The sequence below is a fragment of the Notothenia coriiceps genome, unplaced genomic scaffold (genome assembly GCF_000735185.1).
Source record: "Notothenia coriiceps isolate Sejong01 unplaced genomic scaffold, NC01 NC01_scaffold00034946, whole genome shotgun sequence".
Classification (NCBI taxonomy): Eukaryota; Metazoa; Chordata; class Actinopteri; order Perciformes; family Nototheniidae; genus Notothenia; species Notothenia coriiceps.
The window spans coordinates 2,454-4,302 of record NW_011367647.1 but is presented as its reverse complement, the minus strand read 5'-3'; the positions used below and the strand labels follow the sequence as shown (position 1 = coordinate 4,302).

At 46.1% G+C, this 1,849-nt stretch overlaps 1 protein-coding gene across 1 annotated transcript in view; it reads left to right on the top strand.

The window, feature by feature from the left end:
- The first annotated feature begins 466 nt into the window (after nucleotides 1-466).
- LOC104962565 (EMILIN-1-like) overlaps nucleotides 467-1,849 on the top strand; it is a 3,211-nt gene continuing 1,828 nt past the window's right edge. Inside the window, exons 1-3 of the mRNA XM_010791016.1 lie at nucleotides 467-684; nucleotides 841-957; nucleotides 1,100-1,234. Coding sequence (XP_010789318.1) covers nucleotides 612-684; nucleotides 841-957; nucleotides 1,100-1,234 — 325 coding nt within the window. The 5' untranslated portion in view covers nucleotides 467-611. The remainder of the gene's footprint in view (nucleotides 685-840; nucleotides 958-1,099; nucleotides 1,235-1,849) is intronic.

The window sequence follows — 1,849 nt, the reverse complement described above, 5'->3', positions numbered from 1 at the left end:
GTACCCCTTGTTTTGACGTGTTGTTCCCCTTGTTTTGACGTGTTGTTCCCCTTGTTTTGACATGTTGTTCCCCTTGTTTTGACATGTTGTTCCCCTTGTTTTGACGTGTTGTTCCCCTTGTTTTGACATGTTGTTCCCCTTGTTTTGACATGTTGTTCCCCTTGTTTTGACGTTTTGTGACCTGTGTTTTGACATGTTGTTCCCCTTGTTTTGACGTGTTGTTCCCCTTGTTTTGACGTGTTGTTCCCTGTGTTTTGACATGTTGTTCCCCTTGTTTTGACGTGTTGTTCCCCGTGTTTTGACGTGTCGTCTCCCATGTTTTGACGTGTCGTTTCCAGCGTTTTGACGTGTTGTTCCCCTTGTTTTAACGTGTTGTGAACTGTGTTTTGACCTGTTGTTCCCCTTGTTGTGAACTGTGTTTTGACGTGTTTTGACGTGTTGTTCCCCTTGTTTTGACGTGTTGTTCCCCTTGTTTTGACGTGTTGTGTTCAGGTCTGAACCGACATGTCTCCAGCTTGTGGACGTGTATTTCTGGTCTGAATGAGTCAGTGGTCCATCACGGAGGAATCTTGGACTACATTCAGAAGAACCAGGAGGATGTCTACAGCAGGATGAAGAACCTGAACTCGAGCGTGAACCAGGTCTTCAAGGAGATGCAGACCTCCTCGGAGCGAGACTTGAACAGTGAGCGTCTGTTTCTGTGCTTCTCTCTGTGGTTTACTGCAGCTGCTGAGCATCCTGATGACTGTTACTCAGTTACTGAAGGAACCGAGAGGGACATCTTAAAGAGGCCCTCCAATGAGACACCGTTTTTTAATCAACAGTTCATATCACCCACAGGCCTGCCAGGACCCCAAGGACCCCCAGGACCCTCCGGAGAGAGAGGCTTTAACGGGCTGCCGGGTCCCCGAGGGCCTCTGGGTCCTCCGGGACGACCTGGAGAGACAGGGTCTCATGGTAGGCCAGATATGTTATAGAAATATACTTTATATGTCTTGTTTTTGGCAGGGTCTCTGTGTGCTAACATCATTAGCAACAGCAGTAACCATGGAAACAGAATAATCTGTAACCTTGATGTGTTTCCTGTTTGTTTGTTCAGGACGTCCCGGGGGTGACGCTCACGTTCCCAGACTGGCGTTCTCCGCTGCTCTTACGGTTCCCATGGAGCGAGCCGGAACCATCGTCTTTGATAAGACCTTTGTCAACGAAGGAGATTTCTACGACCCGAAGACAGGTAAACATGACTCAGCAGGTTCTGCTGCAGGTTCTCCCGCTGAACGCTATCACTGTTTCTCCACCATGCTGCAGTCTGACTTCGTACTGAAAAACTTCCTTGAGAGGAATACATCCTTCCAGTTTTCACTCAGTTGGGGCAGGACCTCAGAATCTGGGTGTGATCATTTCCTCCAGCATTTATCCGAGTCTGTTTGATTCCATCGGTCACTTGTGGGGTTCTGAAATATCTTGTTATAACTTTCCATGTAAACTCTCTCCAGATGTTTGGTCACTAAGTGTGCTCCTTCACACACTTGCTCCAAGGTTTCAGGAATGATGCCTTTTTCAGTCCCCACTTGTTTTTTACATGTGGGTGTTATTGGAGTCCATAGAAGAAAATATGATGATTTGGAGATTATTTTCTTACTACTATGGATGGAGCTCTTTGAGAAAAAGCTCAATTTGAGAGCGCTTTTTCACTTTTGTTTGAAACTTGTAACTATAAAAATCAGTTTGAGGAAGTTTGAATTCATGTCTTATTTGTCTGAAAGATTTAGATTCACCATTATGAAACAACTGTTGCCAATGTGTTCTGTGTGCTAACACCATTAACTCTGTGTGCCCCCCCCCCCCC